Below are 25,275 nucleotides of genomic sequence, written 5' to 3'. Positions count from 1 at the left end.
TAATTTACATAATTTTCATCCTCATTAAAATATTTGCTGCTACTTAAAACTGTCTGGTTGTGGGAGGAGTCATCCTGAAAGAGACCCCGCCCATTAGAATAGAAACATTTGTGATCAGAACAGCAGTAGTGTGTTGTAGTGACTCTTCTCACACACCGCAGAAATAAATAAATAAATAAATGCCCTCAAACACTAAAACGAAGCCACCCCTTTAACTGTCTGTATATTCTTGTTGCTGATCCCATGTAAAGCCTCACCTCGTGTACAGAGTTGAAGAGGCTCCAGTCGAGGTTGGTGAGCGCCACGGAAACGTCCCACGTGTTGATGCCGAGGAGACGTGACGCCCGCTGTGCCAGTTCCACGCAGTCCGTTAAAGGAGGCTGTTGACAGAACAGAGAAACGAGACGTTTTTGTTATAATGCTGTGAGAAATGTTTCAGATGCTAAATGCTTGTATATGAGTATCATAAATATTCACCTAGAAAGCGGCTGAATGTCACGCAGTAAATTAAATAACATTTATTGTTGTGTATAATACGGATTTGAATCTCCGCTGCTGTGTTTATAAACACATTAAACCTACCAGAATCTCATTCAGGTCTCTCCAGCAGGCCATCAGTCTCCCAGGAAGAGCCAGAGACTCGGAGAAAATGCAGTCGTGAGGCTGAAGGACGCGTTTTTCTGAACAAACATGAGGACAGAAACATCATAAAAAAATCACAGGAGAGTGGACATGTATTCAGGTCAAATATCAATGATACACTGATCAGGCATAACATTATGAGCAGTGAGAGGTGAAGTGAATAACACTGATGATCTCCTCATCATGGCACCTGTTAGTGGGTATATTAGACAGCAAGTGAACATTTTGTCCTCAAAGTTGATGTGTTAGAAGCAGGAAAAATGGGCAAGTGTACAGATTTAAGCGAGTTTGACAAGGGCCAAATTGTGATGATCTCCAAAACTGCAGCTCTTGTGGGGTGTTCCTGGTCTGGTCTACAGTGGTCAGTATCTATCAAAAGTATCCTTTAAGGCCTGTGATTCCTGTTAGTATGGGCTCCACTTCACAACTTACATGACTTAAAGGATCTGCTGCTAACATCTTGGTGCCAGATACCACAGCACACCTTCAGGGATCTAGTGGAGTCCATGCCTCGAAGGGTCAGGGCTGCTTTGGCAGCAAAATGGGGAACAACACCATATTAAGCAGGTGGTCACAATGTTATGCCTGATCGTTGTATATAATTGCTTTATAAATGGTTTGAAATATTAACTAGACCCAAATTTGCCTCCTTACGCCACCTTAAAAAAATGAATCATAAAATAATAAAAAAGGAAACACTTCCTGATTTGTTTATTAATTTCTGTATATTTATGTGTTTTTTGTTCAGTTTAAGCTCAGTTGTTTATTATGTTTTGCAAGTCATGTTATCGTCATGTTATTTCCTGTATTTTGCGCTTGCAGGTTATTCTGGGTTATGAATGCGCTTTGTTGCATTTGTCTGCCTGCATGTTGACCCGTGCTACAGGCTTGATTTTAGCATTCACACACACACACACACACACACACACACAAAAAACCCAATCCTGACAACAGGCACAATCCAAATCTCAGATGGCTTCCTGTTCTATTCTGGGTGTCATGAGTTTACGACACAATGGCAGTGTAGAGGCGCAGAAGTGCACAAATGCCATCTGAGATTCAGCCACTGAGATAATCTTAATATAATAATAATAATAATAATAATAATAATAATAATAATAATAATAAGAAGAAGAAGAAGAAGAAGAAGATGATGATGATAAAGGTGAAGATGAAGGAATATAGAATAAGCTTAATAAAAATGTTTAATAAATTTTTTTTATTTTGTTATTAATAACACTTTTTATTTCATTATTAATAGCATTTGCAATAAAACATCTGCTGTATCTAACAGAGTCTGGTGGAGTCTAATAAACATAACAGAAAAAGATGAGTGAGTTTTACCTAAAGAACAAGTGTGACATTTTTAAAAAACAGGCACATTAAGACGTGTGTGTGTGTGTGTGTGTGTGTGTGTGTACCTGCAGCTCAATCAATAAGACTAATCTATCTGTTATATAATAACTTTTAGGAGTCATAGATGGTGTGTGTGTGTGTGTGTGTGTGACTGCAAACCTCCGCTGTAGGTCTGGGCCACCAGCACCATGTCCTCTATAGGTTTCTCCATCCTCTGAGCCGCAACATGTAGGAGCTCCTGAGCCACTACTGTCGTCCTCACTCTCACACTCAGATAGGAGTCTGAGCTCACGTACACATGACACATCACTGAGAGAGAGAGAGAGAGAGAGAGAGAGAGAGAGAGAGAGAGAGAGAGAGAGAGAAGAAGGGGAGAGAGACAGACAGATGAGAGAGAGACAGGGAGAGAGGGAGAGGAAGAGAAAGAGAGATGCAGACAGACAGTAAAACAGACAGAGACCACGACAGAGAAAGATCGAGAGGAAGAGGGAGAGAGAGACACAGACAGGCAGAAAGAAAGACAGAGAGAGAGAGAGAGAGAGAGAGAGAGAAATTTGGTGTTACAGATAATAGTCCTGGTTGCATCAGCAGCACTAAACAAAGTTAAACGAGTAATTATAACACTGTAGCACCTTACATGCTTTAAACCCCCCGCACACACACACACACACACACACACCCACACACACACACCCACACACACACACCTTAATTAGCCTCTCATACATAAAACATCCAAATTCGCCTCCAGCGTGTATGAATAATTATTTCATTCAGTGCTCTTTAAATACATAAATATCCCCCGAGTGAGACAACAAAGCTAGTGTACGCAGAAATAACAGGAAAATTAGCCGAGCGAAACAAAGGCTACGTTCACAGTACAAGGCGTTTCACCTGAATGTGACGAAGATCAAAACTGGGGGAACGATCAGAGCCGTGTGAATGTGTGAACCCTCAAATCACGTTAAAGAGCAAATCCAATCCACAAGACGCCAAAGAGATTAGGAAATGTATTTTCATAGGCTTTAGACAACTATAGATCAAATATGTGAATCATTATTTCTCTCACAAAAAATAAAGCTGAAAAGAAATCACTTGGTAGCTCAAGTGGTTAAGGGTTGTTGACCGGGAGATCGGGGTTCAAGCTCCAGCACCACCAAGCTGCCACCTTTGGGTCCTTGAGCAAGGCCCCCAACCCACCCTGCTCCAGAGGCGCTCTGACCCCCAACCCTCAAGGATGGGATGTGTAAAGAAAGAATTTCACTATACATTAATGTGTATATGTGACAAATGAAGACAACTTAGAGTTCTTAAGGCGAAAATTTGTATTCCTAAACAAATTTTTCCATAAGAAATAATATAAATGCAGATAATCAGGTCCAGCCACCCAAAAATATTAGCAATTTCCAACACTATAATTATATTTTTGCATATAAAAACAATCAAAACATAGCAAATTTCTTGGAAAATTTCAATTCCTACATTCATATGCGCTTCATGTGAACACAAAAAAATAGGAACAAATTTCTTGGCTTCTGGGGAAAAAACCAAATTATTCAGAGATACTGAGACATCAGTTTGACTTATAATTACGTTTTTAGTTAATGGAAAGACAAACTGATGATGCTTCCACAAATGCCTGTCTTCCTCTTCCTCTTCCTCTTCCTGCATACAGCCGCTTTAATAGCTGACCTGCTCTTGAATTTATTGTGAATAAATAGCTCACCTTCTCGGTGGTCACTGTGAGCTCCGCGGAGCTGGACGCCGTTCTCTCTCAGACTCAGCTGCTGGAAAAGGGCTTTGTTCTGCAACGAAAACAGAGCAGCAGAGTGAAAAGATGTCCATGTGATGACCAAAGAATAATAAACACAATCCTAACCCAAACCCTCCTATTATCCTTGGCGTCATTCAATGTTTAATGTCTCGTATATACACACATCGATCAGGCATAACATTATGAGCAGTGAGAGGTGAAGTGAATAAGACTGATTATCTCCTCATCATGGCACCTGTTAGTGGGTGGGATATATTAGAGGCAGCAAGTGAACAGTTTGTCCTCAAAGTTGATGTGTTAGAAGCAGGAAAAATGGACAAGCGTAAGGATTTGAGCGAGGTGTTTAGTAGAATAGGGTGGTGGGGTGGGTTGGGTTGGGGTTATGTTTTATTTAAAAGGCTATTTAGGTAGTCAACAAAAAACATAAATTAACTGGCAAAAAAACCTGGTTAAAAATTATTATTATTATTATTATTATTATTATTATTATTATTATTATTATTATTATTGGTTTAAATTTCTGGGGTCAGACTGACCCCAAGGGCAAAACATGTTTGTAAATTTGAAAATAACAGGAGAGTTGAATCTACAAGTGTTTATCTTGATTGTGTTTTTTGGGAATAGACCCTAAAGGATTCTCTGTATGTCCTCTATTTATGAATATAAGCAAAACCCTTTGAGGAGAAGCCTTTATTACATTACAGCATAATGGAATACATTTCTTCAGATATCTGAGCTTTGGAAATTGGGGTCAGAGCGCAGGGTCAGCCATAATACAGCAACCCTGGAACAGGGCCACGCTCAAGGGACCCAGGGTTTACAGTGCTGGGGCTTGAACCCTGATCTTTCAGTCAACAACACAAAGACTTAACCACTTGAGCCACAGGAATGAGGAATCTTTGAAATATCCCGAGAATCCCTGAGCAACCCAGTTCATACCAGAATAAAAGATCAGCTTCTGAACAAGTTCCAGCATAGATGATACACCACAGAGCGGTTCTACTACTACTCTTTTTTTTTTTAGTTTTAATAAAATGTCTTAATGTTTGTTCTGGATTTTCCTGCTTCTTACCTTTTGGTGAGGTGAATAATCATCCACAGTGCTGTGAGGAAACAGGGGAAGAGGAAGGAGTGATTAGAAGGAGAAATAAATACATGAAAGAGAATAGCAACCACACACACACACACACACACACACACACTTCCGACACGGCCGTCAGACTCGGAGACAGACCGAGCTTTTCACAGCTGGTGGTGTGAAACACTGAGTCATCACACTGCAGCAGAAAGACACCACCCCGAACACGGCCATGACGAGGATGGCTCTGAATCTACGAGTCTTTCACTTCCCTCAGACATCTCTGTCTATCTCCTTCTCTAAAGCCTGTATAACAAAAAAAAAACAACCCAGCTCAGGAAGCGAAAAAGATAAATGACTTTCCTCCGGCTGCTTTTTTGGACTCGCTTAACACAGCGTTAGTGTCTGCGCTGAAAGCCGTGGCTGTACTACATCATTACGCTGTCAGTGGAACGCTCCATCTGCTTTGCGCTTGACGACAACGCTGACTTTGTGTTTAGTGAACTAATAACAGACTCTGTCTCGGACTGGATGAACAGAAACCGGTCTTTGTGTTCCAGCATCTAATAAACAGCTTAATTTGCTAACATTTATCCAATCATGTTTATACTTAAAAAGTTTTACACCTAAAAAAACGTCGTCGGACGTCGTGTCTGAAATCGCTTCCTTACTCGTGTTGTATTACAACTTTACCTAGCAACATAAAACCACTGAAATACAGAAGAAATAAAAACTATTTTGTTGTGTTGAATGATAAAACCACTAGATTTTTTTCAGACGCAATGTCTAATCAAAGTATAACAATAAAAAATAAAAATAATAATAATAATAATAATGGTAATAATAAAAAAAATTATAATAATAATAATAATAATAATAATAATACTGGTAATAATAATAATAATAATAATAATAATAATAATAATAATAATAATAATAATAATAATAATAATAAATTCTACTAGCACTGCTCGACAGGGATATATTTCCTCCCGACAGAGTTTTTAAGCTGATGGTATCCTGTGTCTGTAATCTAGTGAACCAGAGATAGAGCCTTCAAAGCACTTTCGTATGTCGCTCAGGATAAGGGTGTCTGCTAAATGCCATAAATGATAAATGTAAATGGAAACAGATTTAAAACCTGTTCTTTAACAACTAAATAAATGGTATAAACATTGCAGCGGTGAAGTTTTCTGAGAGACATTTGTTTAGAGTTTGTGGAAGGAGTCTCCAGTGTCACTGAGGTAAGGCTGTAACTTTCAGCTTCTGACACTGGAAAGCTTTTAGGACAGTTTATTTTGTCTTAATAATTTTAAAAAGACTGGTGGTTTATAGCTGATATAACACAAAGACTTGTTTCACTGACACACCAAAACATTAAGTCTCGCTATCATCTTCTTTAGGATGCTCCGGTTAGTGCTTGCCACACTGTATCATCTAATCCACATAATACTGTATATAACACCAGATTCCTTTTCTGAAGCAACCCTTCTATATTTATCCCCCCTTCTGGGACTGGGACTGATACTGACAGTACACTGGCTTGTGTAACCCCCAAGTTTCCTGCTCAGGAATCTAAGCCAGGCTTCAGCAGTGAGAGAAAACCCTTGAGACCCTCCATGAGACCCTCCTTCACCACTGGACCACCAGAGAACACAACATTAAGTCTAACTATAAACGTATAAAAAGAAGGAGGCTATAATTCAGGCTCAGTGTCACATGGTGTGGGTGTTTTTACTCACTGTCTGCGGCGCAGAAGTTTCTGGAACTCCTTCAGGTCCTTCTCCAGTGTGGGGAACTCGTAGACGTCCTCCAGCACGTAGCGGTACAGTGTCTGTAGAGAGGATTCACAAAGTGTGAGGGAAATAAACTTTGACAGAGTTATTCTGAATCTGAAGGATTTTACACATCTGCCTGGGGAACATAAAAAAATCGACGGAAATAAATCGATATACAAAAATTACACAAAAGTTCAGTTTTCTCAGTTGGAACAGAATGGTCACAGCTTTTAGACTTCCTGTGTTTGACAGCAGAAATGCAGCATGAAGGTTTGTTGAGCTCCTGATAGATATTAGATTTTAACCCTAACATTTAAAATCATGACCAATCGTTACTCATGAAAAAACTGTTATATAAACAGGTTTCTCCTCCATGTCTCACATCTCCTCCATGTCTCACATCTCCTCCATGTCTCACACATCTCCTCCATGTCTCACACATCTCTTCCATGTCTCACACATCTCTTCCATGTCTCACATCTCCTCCATGTCTCACATCTCCTCCATGTCTCACACATCTCCTCCATGTCTCACACATCTCTTCCATGTCTCACAGATCTCTTCCATGTCTCACATCTCCTCCATGTCTCACACATCTCCTCCATGTCTCACACATCTCTTCCATGTCTCACATCTCCTCCATGTCTCACATCTCCTCCATGTCTCACACATCTCCTCCATGTCTCACACATCTCTTCCATGTCTCACACATCTCTTCCATGTCTCACATCTCCTCCATGTCTCACACATCTCTATGTCTCACACATCTATTCCATGTCTCACATCTCCTCCATGTCTCACACATCTCTTCCATGTCTCATCCTTCTTCTCTTTGTCTCACACATCTCTTCCATGTCTTACATCTCCTTAATGTCTCACACATCTCCTCTATGTTTCACACATCTCTTCCATGTCTTACACTTCTTCTCTGTGTCTCACATCTCCTCCATGTCTCACACATCTTTTCCATCTCACACTTCTCCTCTATGTCTCACATCTCCTTCCTGTCTTACATGTCCCCTCCATCTCTCAAACATCTCAATGTCTCACACATCTCTTCCATGTCTTACACATCTCTTCTATGGCTCACAACTCTCCTCCATGTCTCACATCTCCTTCTTGTCTCACATATTCCTCACACCACTCCTTCATGTCTCGCATCACTCCTCCATGTCTCACACCACTCCTTCATGTCTCGCATCACTCCTCCATGTCTCACACCACTCCTTCATGTCTCACAACCTCTCTTAACAGTCCGGATGTGGAAACGCTACACTCAGTAAAGTGACCTCCATAAACCTTCATGAGAGACTGGAGGACAGCCCGCCATGGCGACAGCCCATGGTTGCTATGGGAACAAGTGGGTGGAAAAGGCAGGAGTATGAGATGTGTGTATCAGACAAAGAGCGCGACTGAAAGTACGCACAGAGAATCCACACACACACGCAAAAAAGAAAGCCACAAAAGAAATAAATAATTAGCTCCAAATGAGAACCCCATCTCTGTTTCACGCTAGAATGAGAACCAGTGTTGAGTGATTGATGTAGATCTCAGATCATCCCACTAAAAATACGACTGATCCATCTGCTCCTGCACATCGCCCCCTGTTTCTCTCATCAATGCAGTGAGCCGGACCGGTTCTAATCACCCGTCGCTGTTATCATCAACGCCGACTCGTCCCCTTCCCGTCTTACACAGATCTAATGTCTTTCGCCCTGTACGACACGCTAAATAGTCTCCTAATGGCTGTGTTTGTTTGTATCCTCTGGCGGGATGCGTGTTGGAACACGAGCGATGAGTAGGAGATGAATTGGGAGGAAAATAAGAGGCATCTGGAGGGAAAGCGGGAGGAAAACGATTAAAAGCATCAAGTCCCAGCATGTGGCAGAGGCATTCCCCGAAGAGCTAAAGTAATCTTGTGGAAGTGTCGTGATACAAAACATAGTCGAGGAGGAGGAAACGGAGAGGGGGAGAGTGGAGGAAGGCAGGTAGACGAGTGGGACAGGGTCTTTTTCAGGAATGGCAGGTGTGATATTGATGTTTCGCCTCATTGCTGCAGGGGCGACGAGAGCCGAGTGATCAAATGTTCACCGAGTGCAGAACCTTTTATTATGAGGCAGTACTGGACAATCCTCTAGCAGGACACATATCCGGGCTATTCGTTTATCATTCACAGTCGGGCGAGAAAGCAGTAGGTGGTCACCAGGTGGGTTTTTATTTCCACATCACTCATTTTTACACCAATCACGAAACAATACTAGTCCCTTTTTAGCTTTTGCAAAGAAAACTTTTCCTGTCACGTCTGTTTTTTTTAATGTAAGGTGTGCAGCCCGTTTTATTAATTTTAACAAAAAATAAAATAAATTAACAGCTCAGAAATTTTAAATTAACAGCTAATACTCGGAGACTGTAATCTATAAGAGTAATAAATGAAAAAAAAAATGTTTAAAAATAAATAAATAAATAAAATAAATAAATAAATTAATTAATTAAATAATAAAATAAAATCAATAATATAAATAAAAATATAAATAAAATCAATTTGGATATTTTCTTTCGATTTGTAGACATTTCATTGAGTCTCCAGTGTCAGAGCTTTCTAACAGTCCATCACTGGAAAGATGTTAATGCTTCTTTGTAACATCACAAGCTGCATCTTTCTTCTTCTTTTTTCTTTTTATCTTAAAGAGATAGCATAGCACCCTATCACTGCTGCAGGGTAAGCGATAACCGAAACCTCTCACATAGACGTTTCATAACACTTAAATGCTTCAAATAATCATGGTGTGTCATTCATTCATAAATTAAACACTGTAACCATTGGCAAATTGCTGTATTATATAAATCCACAGCTATATATTCCAGACCAAAAGTTCACACCACCCTCGAGTTCATACCATCCTTCTTACCATCTCCTTAATTCAATTCAATGTATTTGGATAGCGCTTGTAACAATGGGCATTGTCTCAAAGCAGCTTTACAGAAGTATAGAAACATAGAGAAAAAATTATAATGTTTGAAGTTACTATTTTATGCTTAATGAGCAAGCCTGAGGCGACGGTGGTGAGGAAAAACTCCCTGAGGAAGAAATCTTGAGAGGAACCAGACACAGAAGATCCTCATTTGGGTGACACTGGACAGTAAATAATGTAAATGTAATTAATGTCCTTTCTACAACAGCAACCAAGAGCTCTTGAGGAACTCACAGTTAACAGTCTATTATCTGAGTTCATTATAGATCTACTTAATACTTAAACACACGCCATGGGGTTAAGCCTTTACTTATATATAACATACTCCAGTTGGTTCTTAGTGTATACATCTCTCCTTACGCACCTCGATACTGATTGGCTGTTTGTAGGAACTATTTTTCTTTCGCATATTAAATCGATAGCTAGACAATTCGTACAGAATCATGATGTGGAAACAGTGATAAAAGTGCAGTACAGCACAATAACACAAGCACATCACAGCCAGAAAATCATGTATTTCTTTACACTACCTTTATAGTAATTTGCTGTGTGATTATACCCAGCACTATCATAACTTAATAACATGGTATAGAAAGTGTTTTCTTTGAATTGACAAATTTGAACCAAATAGCGCGGAGTTTACATTTTACTCACGTGTGTGTGTGTGTGTGTGTGTAAATATGAGCTATAGGATTTGGGTTAATGTTAAAGCAGGCATCATGCCAACATTTAGTGTCTGATAGCGATACTGATACTGAACCTCGAGACTATACACCAATCAGGCATAACATTATGAGCAGTGAGAGGTGAAGTGAATAAGACTGATGATCTCTTCATCATGGCACCTGTTAGTGGGTGGGATATATTAGGCATCAGGTGAACAGTTTGTCCTTACAGTTGATGTGTTGGAAGCAGGAAAAATGCGCAAGAGTAAGGATTTGAGCGAGTTTGACGAAGGGCCAAATTGTGATGGCTAGACCACTGGATCAGAGCGTCTCCAAAACTGCAGCTCTTGTGGGGTGTTCCCGGTCTGCAGTGGTCAGTATCTATCAAAAGTGGTCCAAGGAAGGAACAGTGGTGAACCGGTGACAGGGTCATGGGCGGCCATTGATGCACGTAGGGAGCGAAGGCTGGCCCGTGTGATCCGATCCAACAGACGAGCTACCGTTGCTCAGATTGCTGAAGAAGTTAACGCTGGTTCTGATAGAAAGGTGTCAGAATACACAGTGCAGGATGGGTCAGGGCTGTTTTGGGAGCAAAAGGGTGACCAACACAATATTAGACAGGTGGTCATAATGTTATGCCTGGTCGGTGTAGATAGCCATCTGATATTTTTTTCTTATTTTAAAATCCACTAAGCTTTAACATTAATTAAGTAAAATAGCACAGGAAGAATACCTACACAGTACAGCACTCACATAGCAATCACTTACAAAGCAAATACAATAAAAAATGTAAACAATGAATCAAAATACAAATCCTAACAGGAAAATTATTCCAAACAAACAAACAAAACAAACCCTAAAGTCAAACTCTTTCACTTGTTACAAGATTAGATCTGATATCCGATCCACTATTTTGTGCTGGTATCAGTCTTATCCTGGTCCTGATGCTGGAGGATTGGATCAATGTGATCTTTAACACAAATTTGTTCTTAATTTTAAACACAGCGCTTCAGATGGAAATGTATCTGTTTTGTGAAACTATTCTGAGACGAATGACTAGAAATGCTGAAGAACTTTTTTTTTTTTTTGGTGCGATTTATTATTATTATTATTGTTATCATTAGTATTATTGTTATTATTATTGTTGTTATTATTATTTATAATAATAATAATAATAATAATAATAATAATAACAATAATAATAAAATGTAAATAATATAAATAAAAAATATAATATAAAATATAATAATAATAATAATAATAATAATAACATTTATTTTCATTATTTTATTTTATTTTAATCTTTTTTTTTACATAAAACATCATCTGACGTTTTTGTAATTACCTTCATGAAGAGTTTGACGTGCTCCTCCTCCCGCAGGAAATCTTTATACAGAGAACTCCACTGGGACACAAGGTGCAGGACTTTCCTCTTCCTGTAGAGGGCCTCCTTTCCTTCTTCCTTACCACGGCAGCGCTTAGTGCAGTAAGTGAGCACATACTGTATTAAGGACCAAAACTAACAGCAGTGTGGAAAAGAAGATCTATAATATATTTAAAAATAAATAACTATTCTCTCTTCATTTGCAAAATTAAAAACCGATACACATGCTACTTAAAACCTAAACTGATGTAGCCTCTTGATGCAATTAGATTTCTGCATGCATGCAGTGTAAGGAAGGATATTGTCCGAGCAGCGCCTGGCAGAGGTCGTTGGTGGACATGAAGACGAGATAAGTGAGCAAAAAGTCGTCCAGCAGCATCTCTGTAACACAACAAGGTGAAACATACATGTTCAGTCACACAGCTGAGAGCTACAAGGTTGAGAAGCAACACTCAGTCACCTGCTTACTTAATGTAAATGCAAAATGAAAAATCGCTTGACATCTAAAAAATAATGCCACGCTCATCACACAGAGATCCCTCAGCTCGCTAGCACAATAAACATAATGAAGAATACAGCCCTGTAACTCCCAGGACAGCAGCACACACGGAACTGAACAGCTTCCAGGCTCGATTAATCTGGAAATCTGCACTAACTCGGCGTCCATGCGTTTGTGTGTGAGCCTGAAGGGAGGAACAAACCATAAACACGTTCCCTCTAATCATCCTCATGCCTTGAGAGCAAACAGGCTTCTCTTCGTTCTGCTCGTTTTCCTGTCGTTATGGAGCTGAACCCCTTTTCTAAAAGCTCCTACACGGACGTTCGATCTTTATCAGCATCAAACCTTCAGCTTCAGTGTGTTATTCAGTCAGTACACACACTCCGTACTGTGAACGCCTGTGGGCCCTGATTTTATTTTTTTCACTTCTGTAATTTTGTATTTATTTATACATTAAATATGCCACCTCCATCCATTCATCCAATCACCTGTCCATTCAATAATCTAATAATCTGTTCAATAATCCCTCCATCCACTTTATCTTTATCCAACCATCACCAATCCCTTAAATAATGAATCCATACAATCATGCATGTGAACATACATTGGACAATCTTTCTGTCCATCCATCATCCATTCATCATCCATCCATCATCCATCCATCCATCCATCCATCCATCTGTCCATCGTCCATCTATCCAATAATGAATCCATCTAATCATTCATAATTATACACCCCAAAAAACCATCCATCTATCCATCCATCCATCCATCCATCCATCCAATCAAGCATAATTATCCATCTATTTATACATTCATCCATCTATCCATTGTTCCATCCACCCATCCATCCATCCATCCATCCATCCAATAATAAATCCATCTAATTATGCATAATTATACATCCAAGAAACCATCCTTCCATCCATCCATCCATCCATCCATCCATCCATAAATCCATCCATCCAATCATAAATCTCCTCCATAATCATGTATCTAATCCCATCTAATAATCTAATTATCAATTCATTCATCCATCCATCCATCTTCTATCCATCCATCCATCTAGCCATCCATCCATCCGACAATGAATCCATCCAATCAAGCATAATTATCCACCCATTTATCCATCCATTTATCCATCCATTTATCCATCCATCCATCCATCAGCATAAAACCTCAGTACCAAAAGGAAACAGAGAAAGTTGTTCATTTTAAATTCACGTTAAAGTCAGCTTACATGGAATTATTTCAGTTAATGTTCAACTGAATCAAGTGAATTTGGATCTCTAGGTGTAAACAATGGGATCAGAGGGTTATATCTATATCCACATCTGTAAAATAATCAGTGAGCAATTTGATGATTTGAAACACCAATACAGCTGTGTTTTTAGTTGATCATGGTATAAATGGGGGGGGGTGTCAAAGAGGTTGTAGTTCTGACCCCAATGTCCCAATGGAATGTCTCGGTCAGCACACTAACACGTCTCTCAGACTAATCCCTGAGCTGCTCATGAACTGTCCACAAATGGAAGGACAAATTTCTGATTCTGCTGTTTTTCAGAAATACCGGACGCCGTCCTGTGTATTAGTGAGAGCAAATAGGCTTCTAGGACACAGATGATGTAATCCAGTGGGGTTTAAGAAAATGACGAGAAGGCACTTTATCCCAATAATACTATTTTTCTTTTCGTTCCTGGCATAAACAAAACAGCAGAAGCGATGGAAGATTGATCTCCCGCTTTTTCTTTTTCTCCTACACACAGGCATTAACACACACCTCCTCCATTCCCTAGTGATGAATTTCCATTTTCATCTTTATCATACATCTTCCCTGTGCTGACACAGCACGGCCCCGTGAGACAGCCAGCCGAGACCTGTCTCCGCTCTGACCCAGAGAGAGAGAGAGAGAGAGAGAGAGAGAGAGAAATTGACAAATAAAATAAGGGAGGGAGAGACAGAGAAAAAGAGAGAGGGATAAAGAGAGAAGAAGATGGAGAGAGAGAAATTGGGAGAGAGAGAGAGAAAGCGAGACAGAGAAATTGAGAGAAATAAAAGAAGGGAGAGAGAGAAAGAGAAAAAGATAGATAGATAGAGAGAGAGAGAGAGAGAGAGAGAGAGAGAGAGAGAGAGAGAGAGAGAGAGATTGAGAGAGAGAGAGAGAAAGCAAGACAGAGAAAGTTAGAAAGAGATAAGAAGGGAAAGAGAGAACGAGAGAGAGGAAGAAAGAGAAAATGATAAAAAAAAGAGCTAAAGGTAGAGAGAAAGAAATAGGGAGAGAAAGAAAGACAGAAAGCGAGACAAAAAGGGACAGAGAAACTGAATTATGTAGAGACAAAAAAGGGAGAGAGAGATGGAGAAAAAGATAGAGAGACAGAGAGAGAGAGAGAGATAAGAAGGGAAAGAGAGAATGAGAGAGAGGAAGAAAGAGGACAGGATAAAAAAGAGTGGAAGATGGAGAAAGAGAAATAGGCAAAGAAACAGGAAGACAGAAGAAGGACAGAGAAATTGAGAGAGATGAAAGAAGGGAGAGAGAGATGGAGAAAAAGAAAAAGATAAAGTGAGAGGAAGATGGAGAGAGAGAGAGAGAGAGAGACTCTTGTTCACTTTAGAAACAAACTAATATAAAAGAATCACATGTAGAGTGATGTTCTAGGGTCTGTCTGTATTTGTGAGGGTTTTCTCCGGGTTTTCAAGTTTCCTCCCTACTTCCTGAAGCACAGTGTTACAGTAACACACTGAGTACTTACTGTGGTGTATGATGCCCTGACAGATGGACACTGAAGACACCAGGACCATAACACATTTATTCTATATAATAAACCTTTCTGTTGCAGATATAGGTACAGATGTTAATTAATCACTAAGTTGAACTGATGATGCTGATATTTACACCAGATGTGAGAAAATAACAAGATGCTTAAAGACTACTGAATGGATTCTTGTAATCTTCTTGCTCTTTATCTCTATATATTTACAGTACTTTCATTCTTAGCATTACTTCTGTTTAATACCCTTCTTTCAAACTGCATTCTATTTTCTATTCTATTTTCGTTTATTTTTATTTTATAAACCTATTTCTTTTGTTTTTATTTATACATATCCTAATTTTTATTTTACAAACTCAATTAATTAATTAATTTATTTATTTATTTATTTTATAAATAAATCTCTATAATAAATTAAATAGGTCTCTTTTAAATTTATTCAAAACCATTTTTATGTCTGCTGGTATTTAAATCTCATTCATGCTTTTCTATTACAAACTTAATTATTGATTTTGTTTTTTTTTAATATAATTTCTATATATATTATCTTTATAAAATGTATTTATTATTATTGCAGTTCATGGTAAATTGTTATTATTATTATTATTATTATTGCTGTTATTTATTTATTTATTTATTTATTTATTTATTTATTTATTTATATCTCTTTTTTTTTATTTGTTTCTCTTTCACAAACTTAATAATAATAATAATAATAATAATAATATAAACATATTATTAAAAAAATTAAGTTTGTGAAAGAGAAACAAAAAATAAAATAAAATAATAATAATAATAATATAAACATATTATTTAAAAAATTATTATTATTATTATTATTGCACTTCATACTTGATTGTTATTATTGTCCCTGTTATTGTTCTTTCCTTATGAACCACTATGATGTGTATTTCACATAAGAAAGGTGCAACACTTATTTTTTAAGAATTTTCATCAGCCTGTAAGTTGCCATGACATTTCACACTGTTCTCTGTGCTCATTGTGTGTGTGTGTGTGTGTGTGTGTATGTGTGTGTGTGATTACAGATTACTGTGACATTTCATAAAAAAACAAAACAATAGCAGCTTCCACTTTGACATATTAAAGAGAATTGTGTTGCTTTGGAGGCTGCTGAATAAACACCCCCCAGCCTCTCCTCCTGTCTCCACACAGATCCGGTTACGAAAGCACAGCACCCCACCCACTGTGTGTATTCAGATGTGAGTGTGTGTGTGTGTGTGTGTGTGTGGGTGCGAGCGAGCGAGTGTGTGCCTGTGTGAGCATGTGTGCAATTAGCTGCCAGGTAATTCACGTTACAGGAGAATACTAAACTCCGGTTATTAGCATGTGCTGAAAAAACCCTGCTAGTTACCCAGAATGCTCTGCATCAGAAGGCAGTCTGTTCCATGGGTGTGTCGAACACGACATATTTATCACACAAACACACTCCGGTGTAATCTACTCTTTCTTTCTATCACACTTTAAACCTCTTCTGTGGAAATTTCATTCATTTTTTCATTTCCCTCTCCCTATGATGTTTTACTATACAGTTTTTATTTTCTAACATTATTAAATCATTAAAATAAAACACTTTTATAATCTGCAGCACACCTGCTTCCTTTTCAAGCTTTTTCCCAAAGGGCTAATTTACATCATGCTTCAGGGGGCAACGTACAGCAGATGTGGTTTTGTGTCGTATATTATAAAGATCTTCAGTGTCGGTGTCTTTATCTGAACAATTTAGACACGACTATTCAAATCGGCTGAAACAAATGTAATTCAGTTTGTCTTGGCAAATCCAGTTTGATGTTGTTGTTTTATTTGAAGTAATTTGCCGTGTTAGAAATACAAACCAAGGACAAAAACATGGAACATGAAGGGACAAAGCAAGCATTCAATATTTTTGCTTGTTGTTTTGTCTCCATCTCTGCTTAACTAGCTGAGCATCGTTAGCGTACGAGTCGATCGATGTGACTGCTGTCCAAACAAACTAATCAGATTTGGCTGTTTGCGAATTTGCATTGCAGACATTCGGTCCAAATCGGATTTGAGAAATAAATCAGATTCAGTCTGCTGTGTGAACAAAGCCTGGAATACAGCGAGTTAACAGAATTAGAGCAAACACAGTTGTATTAGTTTTTGAGAGGGTAATATACCGTACAGCGAGATAGACAGAAATCCTGAACAGAAGGCATAAAGACGTCCATCTAAACGAACAAAATAAAGGAAGAAATAAAATGAAGTAAGACAAAAAATCTTCCCAGTAATTTATCACAAATTTCCACCTGATCTGGTTTCATTAATATTCTAATATATTTAATACTGTATAATATTAATATAAATAAATAAATAAATAAATAAATAAATAAATAAATAAATACTGGCACTTTAGTGATCTAATGATTTAAATCACCCAAGATATTCAAATATAATAAAACAGTAAATTTATGTTTATATTTAGTAATTTTGATGTTTAATTATGCTAATTATAATTATGCTATGTATTATGTTAAGTATGTTGTAATAACAGTGAACTGTTTAAATAATTTACTAACCAGGTTTTGGACATTTTTTTAAATGTTTTATTTTTTGTATTCTAAATATTTATTTTTTTATTTATGAATTTATTTTAGCATTGTTTTCCAAGTAAAACCTTTTTAAAAAGATTTTCTAGAGCAATTTAATTTATTTGTATTTTAATTTATTTTTTTACTTTTATATTAGATTTTTTTTCTCTTTTTTCTTCCCTTAAATATAGCTATAAGACTCATGCCTCAATAGTGATCTTAGCACCACTTTACCAACACTTCATTAAAAAAATACATATATATATATAATTTTTTTTAATTTTTATTTATTTATTTATTTATTTTTTTAGCAGCTGCTGCCCTAAACCTAACCCTATCATGGGATTTAACGAACAAAGCATTCCATGCTGACAGTTTGTCAGCCGTTTAGTTCAGACTTGCGCTTACATTCCTATATAATTTTGCGACCTCCACCCTGGCCTTAGCTCCATCACTACTTCTCTCTCTCGCTTTTTTTTCCTCTCACACTATTCGAACACGGTTATGAACTCCTACATGTGTGGGTAAGAGTGAATACACAGCTCCTGTTTATTTACAGCAGATCTCTCTGTTCATTTATCTGCTACTATACCAGTGTGTGCACTGGGAGTGTCGCTTATCCCCGTCTCTGGTGGGCGTGGCCAAGGGTGAACTACTAAACCTGTACAGGCAAATAAGCACAAGTAAACTCTACATAATTCAGTTTCAGCCGTTACAGTAAAGTAATATACAGCAAAGCAAATCCTGTCTGTGATCCACAAAGTGATTCTGGTGGATTGTACACAACTTTCACTTTCACAATCATCACAAAGATAACGGTTAGAGAGTATGCGGTGTGAAACTCGCCCTCACGTCAGGATTTTGTTTTTCGATATTTTTGGGAGTCTTTCTGGATGAAGGAATATGAGTGGCACTGATCATGGCTAGTACATTTTGTACATCTGGAAGAAAGTGGGCGTGGTCTTAACTGGAGGGCCGAGTGATGTAACAATACATATATATATATATATATATATATATATATATATATAATATATATATATATATATATATATATATATATATATAATATATATATTGCGATATATAAGGTATCGTAGGTATCTTGAGGTAGATGGTTTTATGTAAAACATGTTTTTGTATCAAAAGCTACCAACTAGACTTTTTTAAACTAAAACTTGAACCAATCCTTCATTTTTCTTGTTAAATCTACGTTGTTTTTTTGCCTCCAGTCTGTGAGATTTAGTAAAAACATATCAGTAGTAAATATGGTATTTAAATGATGTCTTTATCACCACCATTGGTTTCTTATATAGGGATAAGATGATTCTTTTGGAGTTTTTTGCCACTGCTGACTGCTTGATTCTGATTGGTCAAGAGTAGTTCATTTTCTGATCATTTTTTAGACCAGTGGCCCTGACTGTATTTCTGGCAGCAAGGCAAATCACAGGTTTATACTGTGTTAATAAATGCAAATGTGCAGATTTTTAACATTTAAAGAGATTTTATGGAACATTTATTGAAGGAGTCTCCAGTGTCGGAGCTTTAAAACAGTCAGGGGTAAAGCTATAACATTTTTCTTCACCACTGAAAAGTCTACAAGGTATAAGAGGAATAAAACACTCCGGGAAATCATGAGCTTCTGGGATAAGGAAACCTTCTTAATTTTCATAAAACTCCAGTTTTCTATCAGTTAAATTTTATCAATCTGTCTGTAAATTTTTGAAAAGCGTAGCATGTTAGCAAAACCATGAATTCAGATACTGTGATTGGTCTAGAACTTTCTAACTGAACAAAGTGCGACACACTCACCGGCTTCTTTGCCCTCCGTCGCCCCCTGGTGTTCGTCCAGCCTCAGGTCACTCAGCAGGTGCTCCAGGATCTTATGAGGTGTCCCGGACACCACAACGTACCTGTCGGATACAGCAGAGGAGGAAGAATCAGACGGATAGTCATCCTCAGTGGAGCAACCTGAGCACAAGCTACTGCTCGCGTCCCTGTTGCTGAACACGTCGTCCTCATCGTCCTCGTCCTCGTGGTCCTCGTCATCAATAAAGCGGAATCGAGTGATGTCAAACCCTTTAAAACCAGCACTAGAGCTGCTACACTCTGACTCTGATCCTTCATCATCATCATCATCATCATCACCATCACCATCGTCGTCCTCTTCCTGTTGCACGAGAGTCACCGGCTTGAGGTTTTGCATCTCTGTGAAGCTCCGGGTCACGCCGTCATACTCCAGAGGGAAGATCAGCGACTCGCCCTGAGTGTTAGCCGAGCTCCAGGTACACACTGCTCTGCTCCAGCAGCTCTGGCCCAGTCTTGCTTAACGCCAGGCACAAACACTCTCTCACACACACACACAGCAGACACTCCCTATCCTGCGCAAAGAACAGCTCTAGCACATATTCACACACATAATACCTATGCTAAGCCTTAACCTTGTATCTAGAGACACACAATTTGATTCATCCTGAGAATACAGACACTCTCTCTCTCTCTCTCTCTCTCTCACACACACACACACACACATACACAAACTCTCAGTCTATCAGTGGCCACTACACTGGCGAGCTCTGCAGCCTGAGTTTATGGAAATGGAAGGGGGAGGTAGGGAGGGAAGGAGAGGGAGAGGGAGAGGGAGAGAGAGAGAGAGGGAGAGAGGGAGAGAGAGGATGAGGAGGAGGAGGAAGGGGGTGATTGGTGATTGGAAGGAGGAGAAAAGCGAGTAGCTCAGCAATAGTGATTGAAGGAGGAGGAGACATAAAGCTGAAATGCAGAGAGAGAGACAGAGGCAGGTCGCTCACCTCCTATCGCCGTCGTCTTCTTTGACTCCTCCCGCTGTTTGAGGCGATGCTCGATCAGACGCCACTCTCTGGAGCACCAGCACATCCTGACCCCTCTCCTTCAGACACACCCGCACCGCTCCTTCACCCTGAGCCTGAGACACACAGACATGAAACACAAGCTTATACACGTGGACACACATTCCACACATTACATTTCCAGCATTCTCCCAATCTAATATGGTGATAATTAATCAATATTGTAATCAATTATGTCACACTACAATGTGATATGATGTATGGTTTGTTATGTATGGTTATCTTACTACATTATATATATATATAACATTCACATTCACAACATTTTTATCAAGCTAGCCCTTCCTTATGTTTAATGTTTAAAAACACCCATGTGCGTATAGTGTGTCATTTGTATAGTGTGTGTTATATGTATAGTGTGTCATTTGTATAGTGTGTTATATGTATATTATTTTATTTGTATAGTGTTATATATATATGTATAGTGTGTTATATGTATAGTGTTATATGTGTATTGTGTTATATGTATAGTGTGTTATGTGTATAGTGTGTTATACTTTATGTATAGTGTGTTATATGTATAGTGTGTTACATGTATAGTGTGTTATGTGCATAGTGTGTTATATGTATGGTGTGTTACATGTATAGTGTGTTATATGTATGGTGTGTTATATGTATGGTGTGTTACATGTATAGTGTGTTATGTGCATAGTGTGTTATATGTATGGTGTGTTACATGTATAGTGTGTTATATGTATGGTGTGTTATATGTATGGTGTGTTACATGTATAGTGTGTTATGTGCATAGTGTGTTATACTGTATGTATAGTGTGTTATATGTATAGTGTGTTATTTGTATATGTATAGTGTGTTACATGTATAGTGTGTTATGTGCATAGTGTGTTATATGTATGGTGTGTTACATGTATAGTGTGTTATATGTATGGTGTGTTATATGTATAGTGTGTTACATGTATAGTGTGTTATGTGCATAGTGTGTTATATGTATGGTGTGTTACATGTATAGTGTGTTATGTGCATAGTGTGTTATATGTATGGTGTGTTACACGTATAGTGTGTTATATGTATGGTGTGTTATATGTATGGTGTGTTACATGTATAGTGTGTTATGTGCATAGTGTGTTATATGTATGGTGTGTTACATGTATAGTGTGTTATATGTATGGTGTGTTATATGTATGGTGTGTTACATGTATAGTGTGTTATGTGCATAGTGTGTTATACTGTATGTATAGTGTGTTATATGTATGGTGTGTTATATGTATGGTGTGTTACATGTATAGTGTGTTATGTGCATAGTGTGTTATATGTATGGTGTGTTATATGTATGGTGTGTTACATGTATAGTGTGTTATGTGCATAGTGTGTTATATGTATGGTGTGTTACATGTATAGTGTGTTATGTGCATAGTGTGTTATATGTATGGTGTGTTGCATGTATAGTGTGTTATATGTATATTATTTTATTTGTATAGTGTGTTTTATATATATATATATATATATATATATATATATATATATATGTGTGTGTGTGTGTGTGTGTGTATAGTGTGTTATTTGTATGGTGTGTTATATGTATAGTGTGTTATTTTTATAGTGTGTTATTTGTATAGTGTGTTATATGTATAGTGTGTTATTTCTATGGTGTGTTTTATGTATAGTGTGTTATTTCTATGGTGTGTTATTTGTATAGTGTGTTATATGTATAGTGTGTTATTTGTATAGTGTGTTATATGTATAGTGTGTTATATGTATAGTGTGTTATTTCTATGGTGTGTTATATGTATAGTGTGTTATATGTATAGTGTGTTATTTCTATGGTGTGTTATATGTATAGTGTGTTATATGTATAGTGTGTTATTTCTATGGTGTGTTATTTGTATAGTGTGTTATATGTATAGTGTGTTATTTCTATGGTGTGTTATTTGTATAGTGTGTTATATGTATAGTGTGTTATTTCTATGGTGTGTTATTTGTATAGTGTGTTATATGTATAGTGTGTTATTTCTATGGTGTGTTATATGTATAGTGTGTTATTTCTATGGTGTGTTATATGTATAGTGTGTTATATGTATAGTGTGTTATATGTATAGTGTGTTATTTCTATGGTGTGTTATATGTATAGTGTGTTATTTGTATAGTGTGTTATATGTATAGTGTGTTATTTCTATGGTGTGTTATTTGTATAGTGTGTTATATGTATAGTGTGTTATTTCTATGGTGTGTTATATGTATAGTGTGTTATATGTATAGTGTGTTATATGTATAGTGTGTTATTTCTATGGTGTGTTATATGTATACTGTGTTATATGTATAGTGTGTTATATGAATAGTGTGTTATTTCTATGGTGTGTTATATGTATAGTGTGTTATATGTATAGTGTTTTATTTCTATGGTGTGTTATATGTATAGTGTGTTATATGTATAGTGTGTTATTTCTATGGTGTGTTATATGTATAGTGTGTTATATGTATAGTGTGTTATTTCTATGGTGTGTTATATGTATAGTGTGTTATATGTATAGTGTGTTATATGTATAGTGTTTTATTTCTATGGTGTGTTATATGTATAGTGTGTTATATGTATAGTGTTTTATTTCTATGGTGTGTTATATGTATAGTGTGTTATATGTATAGTGTTTTATTTCTATGGTGTGTTATATGTATAGTGTGTTATTTCTATGGTGTGTTATATGTATAGTGTGTTATATGTATAGTGTGTTATTTCTATGGTGTGTTTTATTTCTATGGTGTGTTATATGTATAGTGTGTTATTTCTATGGTGTGTTATATGTATAGTGTGTTATATGTATAGTGTTTTATTTCTATGGTGTGTTATATGTATAGTGTGTTATTTCTATGGTGTGTTATATGTATAGTGTGTTATTTCTATGGTGTGTTATATGTATAGTGTGTTATATGTATAGTGTGTTATTTCTATGGTGTGTTATATGTATAGTGTGTTATTTCTATGGTGTGTTATATGTATAGTGTGTTATTTCTATGGTGTGTTATATGTATAGTGTGTTATATGTATAGTGTTTTATTTCTATGGTGTGTTATATGTATAGTGTGTTATATGTATAGTGTTTTATTTCTATGGTGTGTTATATGTATAGTGTGTTATATGTATAGTGTTTTATTTCTATGGTGTGTTATATGTATAGTGTGTTATATGTATAGTGTTTTATTTCTATGGTGTGTTATATGTATAGTGTGTTATATGTATAGTGTTTTATTTCTATGGTGTGTTATATGTATAGTGTGTTATTTCTATGGTGTGTTATATGTATAGTGTGTTATATGTATAGTGTGTTATTTCTATGGTGTGTTATATGTATAGTGTGTTATATGTATAGTGTGTTATTTCTATGGTGTGTTATATGTATAGTGTGTTATATGTATAGTGTGTTATTTCTATGGTGTGTTTTATTTCTATGGTGTGTTATATGTATAGTGTGTTATTTCTATGGTGTGTTATATGTATAGTGTGTTATTTCTATGGTGTGTTATATGTATAGTGTGTTATTTCTATGGTGTGTTATATGTATAGTGTGTTATATGTATAGTGTTTTATTTCTATGGTGTGTTATATGTATAGTGTGTTATATGTATAGTGTTTTATTTCTATGGTGTGTTATATGTATAGTGTTTTATTTCTATGGTGTGTTATATGTATAGTGTGTTATATGTATAGTGTTTTATTTCTATGGTGTGTTATATGTATAGTGTGTTATATGTATAGTGTGTTATATGTATAGTGTTTTATTTCTATGGTGTGTTATATGTATAGTGTGTTATATGTATAGTGTTTTATTTCTATGGTGTGTTATATGTATAGTGTGTTATTTCTATGGTGTGTTATATGTATAGTGTGTTATATGTATAGTGTGTTATTTCTATGGTGTGTTATATGTATAGTGTGTTATATGTATAGTGTGTTATTTCTATGGTGTGTTATATGTATAGTGTGTTATATGTATAGTGTGTTATTTCTATGGTGTGTTATATGTATAGTGTGTTATTTCTATGGTGTGTTATATGTATAGTGTTTTATTTCTATGGTGTGTTATATGTATAGTGTTTTATTTCTATGGTGTGTTTTATTTCTATGGTGTGTTATATGTATAGTGTGTTATTTCTATGGTGTGTTATATGTATAGTGTGTTATATGTATAGTGTTTTATTTCTATGGTGTGTTATATGTATAGTGTGTTATATGTATAGTGTTTTATTTCTATGGTGTGTTATATGTATAGTGTTTTATTTCTATGGTGTGTTATATGTATAGTGTGTTATATGTATAGTGTTTTATTTCTATGGTGTGTTATATGTATAGTGTGTTATATGTATAGTGTGTTATATGTATAGTGTTTTATTTCTATGGTGTGTTATATGTATAGTGTGTTATATGTATAGTGTTTTATTTCTATGGTGTGTTATATGTATAGTGTGTTATTTCTATGGTGTGTTATATGTATAGTGTGTTATATGTATAGTGTGTTATTTCTATGGTGTGTTATATGTATAGTGTGTTATATGTATAGTGTGTTATTTCTATGGTGTGTTATATGTATAGTGTGTTATATGTATAGTGTGTTATTTCTATGGTGTGTTATATGTATAGTGTGTTATATGTATAGTGTTTTATTTCTATGGTGTGTTATATGTATAGTGTGTTATATGTATAGTGTGTTATTTCTATGGTGTGTTATATGTATAGTGTGTTATTTCTATGGTGTGTTATATGTATAGTGTGTTATATGTATAGTGTTTTATTTCTATGGTGTGTTATATGTATAGTGTTTTATTTCTATGGTGTGTTATATGTATAGTGTGTTATATGTATAGTGTTTTATTTCTATGGTGTGTTATATGTATAGTGTGTTATTTCTATGGTGTGTTATATGTATAGTGTGTTATATGTATAGTGTGTTATTTCTATG

The 25,275-nt window shown here is 36.4% G+C and overlaps 1 protein-coding gene across 1 annotated transcript in view; it reads right to left on the bottom strand.

The window, feature by feature from the left end:
* rapgef5a (Rap guanine nucleotide exchange factor (GEF) 5a) overlaps positions 1–25,275 on the bottom strand; it is a 106,372-nt gene that overhangs the window by 7,246 nt on the left and 73,851 nt on the right. Inside the window, exons 10-19 of the mRNA XM_058377928.1 lie at positions 20,291–20,424; positions 19,296–19,396; positions 11,952–12,030; positions 11,611–11,755; positions 6,593–6,684; positions 4,845–4,875; positions 3,725–3,803; positions 2,158–2,307; positions 583–680; positions 258–380 (exon numbers count right to left, since the gene is read on the bottom strand). Coding sequence (XP_058233911.1) covers positions 258–380; positions 583–680; positions 2,158–2,307; positions 3,725–3,803; positions 4,845–4,875; positions 6,593–6,684; positions 11,611–11,755; positions 11,952–12,030; positions 19,296–19,396; positions 20,291–20,424 — 1,032 coding nt within the window. The remainder of the gene's footprint in view (positions 1–257; positions 381–582; positions 681–2,157; positions 2,308–3,724; positions 3,804–4,844; positions 4,876–6,592; positions 6,685–11,610; positions 11,756–11,951; positions 12,031–19,295; positions 19,397–20,290; positions 20,425–25,275) is intronic.

The sequence above is a fragment of the Hemibagrus wyckioides genome, linkage group LG24, assembly GCF_019097595.1.
Source record: "Hemibagrus wyckioides isolate EC202008001 linkage group LG24, SWU_Hwy_1.0, whole genome shotgun sequence".
Classification (NCBI taxonomy): Eukaryota; Metazoa; Chordata; class Actinopteri; order Siluriformes; family Bagridae; genus Hemibagrus; species Hemibagrus wyckioides.
This window is presented reverse-complemented; position numbering and strand designations above follow the sequence as displayed.